The sequence below is a fragment of the Rhagoletis zephyria genome, unplaced genomic scaffold (assembly GCF_001687245.7).
Source record: "Rhagoletis zephyria isolate East Lansing unplaced genomic scaffold, Rhagoletis_zephyria_1.1 Rzeph_scaffold_30069, whole genome shotgun sequence".
NCBI lineage: Eukaryota > Metazoa > Arthropoda > Insecta > Diptera > Tephritidae > Rhagoletis > Rhagoletis zephyria.
Genome location: NW_016187125.1, coordinates 2,379 through 4,451, shown reverse-complemented (window position 1 = coordinate 4,451; position 2,073 = coordinate 2,379). Strand labels below are relative to the sequence as shown.

The 2,073-nt window shown below is 32.5% G+C and overlaps 1 protein-coding gene across 1 annotated transcript in view; it reads left to right on the top strand.

Annotated features, from left to right (window-relative positions):
- Positions 1-1,370: 1,370 nt before the first annotated feature.
- The window catches only part of LOC108383011 (arylsulfatase B-like), a gene marked incomplete at its 3' end in the record, with an annotated part of 3,078 nt that continues 2,375 nt past the window's right edge, over positions 1,371-2,073 (top strand). Inside the window, exons 1-2 of the mRNA XM_017639384.1 lie at positions 1,371-1,595; positions 1,765-2,026. Coding sequence (XP_017494873.1) covers positions 1,371-1,595; positions 1,765-2,026 — 487 coding nt within the window. The remainder of the gene's footprint in view (positions 1,596-1,764; positions 2,027-2,073) is intronic.

Here is a 2,073-nt window from a genome sequence, read left to right as displayed (position 1 = left end):
TTCTATGTATACGTTAAGTATAGAGAGCTTAAAAGAGGTTTGCCCGCAGCCAAACTGATGCCTACCGTTCTAAATAGAGATGTAATCATTTTGATCGCGTTGCTCCAACAGCCGCAATGGTCGTGTGAGTAAAGCAGTGATGCGCAGAGAGAGCATTTACTCTATACGCGCGTATACAAAATGTATGGAAAGCTTAAAAGAGCTTTGCCCGCGGGAAAGGCGGTACCCATCAGTGGAGTGATGTTTTTAATTAAATTTTTACGTTTATTGCTTTATAAAATATGTATTTTTTAATTACAGTTCATTTTTATAAACTCATTTATTATAATTAAAAGAAATATAAATAAAAAAGGGAAACATTTACTGTAAAAAAATCAGATAAGTTCCTAAAAATTAAATTTATATAAAAAAATAATTTTCTACTTGAAAAAATAAAATATGAGAATCGCAAAGAAAAAATTTATCAGATAATTTCATAAAAATTAAATTAAATAAAAACAAACTTTTCTTTTTGAAAAACTAAAACCTAAAAATTAAAACAAAAGAATATTAAACACCAAAAAATAAATACAGTAAAAAAATTCCTTTTTTAAATTTAATTTTTTTCTTTTTTGATTTATTTTTGTTTAATTAAGATTTTATTTTTTTTAGAATAAAATTGTTTAATCTAATTTAATTTTTGAGAACTTATTTTTTTTAATTTTTCAATTTATTGTTCTTTTATTTTTTTGATTTTATCGTTTTAAAAAGAAAAAATATGGATGTTTTAAAATTTTCTTAATGTTTAGAAATTTTTTTCAGTTTTTGTTGTTAAAAAGAGAAAAATATTTTTTTTTTAAATTTAATTTTTTAGAAAACTGATCGCTAAAAGACAAACAAAGCATCGGTAAGACCTCCTCGTAAACAAATTTCTCAATTAGCCTTCGAAAGACTGAACACAGCTTTCAAGATAGTTGCCAGAATTGACAATTGACTTACGAAAGACTTTTGTTTTTTATTTCACGTTCCACCCTGCAGCAGCTAGAAATCCAAAGCTCCGTCAAAGCTTTCCTCATTTGGTCTTTACAGGAACAACTCCAGAGCTTTTGCATCCATTTATACGACAAGACTTATGCAGCTTTATATTAATTCTGGTGGCCATCTCGTGGTGAGGCCGTAAGTAGAAAGTCAGCGAAGTTTTCACAGTTACTTATAGTTCTAAGCCTGTCAGAGACCGGAAGAAAGAGTCGTATCACAATGCCTCAGTAAACTGAACCTTCAGACAACCATTTGAACTCCACCTTCTCTATAGATATTTAATATTTTAGATAAAATTAAGGTATCTAAACGAAAACGAACTATCTACAACAAATCGTTTTACTTTTCCAGGCATGCAACACTACGTCATACCAAACTATGAGCCATGGGGTCTTCCGCTGAATGAAACAACAATGGCGCAGATTTTCAAACAGCACGGATACTATACGAGTATTATTGGCAAATGGCATCAGGGTATGTCACGCAAAGCATATACGCCTACGAGGAGAGGCTTCGATCATCATTTCGGCTACTTGGGTGCCTATGTGGATTACTATGCTCAAACCTTGGATGCTACGGTAAGTTAATATTTCTGTAGCTACATATAACTAAAAATTAATATTTTTTTGCTATTCTTATCGTATTTACAAAATTAAAATTTGAATAACAAAAATGCCAGTTGCATCGGCAAATTCGAATAGCAAACAAATTACTAACTATGAGTAATAAACATTTTTCTCTACTTAGTACAAAAATCTATCACGCGGTCACGATTTCCGTGACAATCTTGCTGTATCGCGCGAATATATTGGTACCTATGTCACCGATCTGCTCACCGAAGCAGCAACCAAAGTGATAAGCAAACATGATGCCCACAAACAACCCTTATTTTTGCTACTAAGCCAACTGGCGCCGCATGCCGGCGATGAGGATGATCCATTACAGGCGCCTCCTGAGGAAGTAGAGAAATTTGCATATATTAAAGATGCGCAAAGGCGAACGTATGCAGGTGAGTTGGTGGGAAGGGAAATACAGTACGCTTTTTGTCAAGAGCAT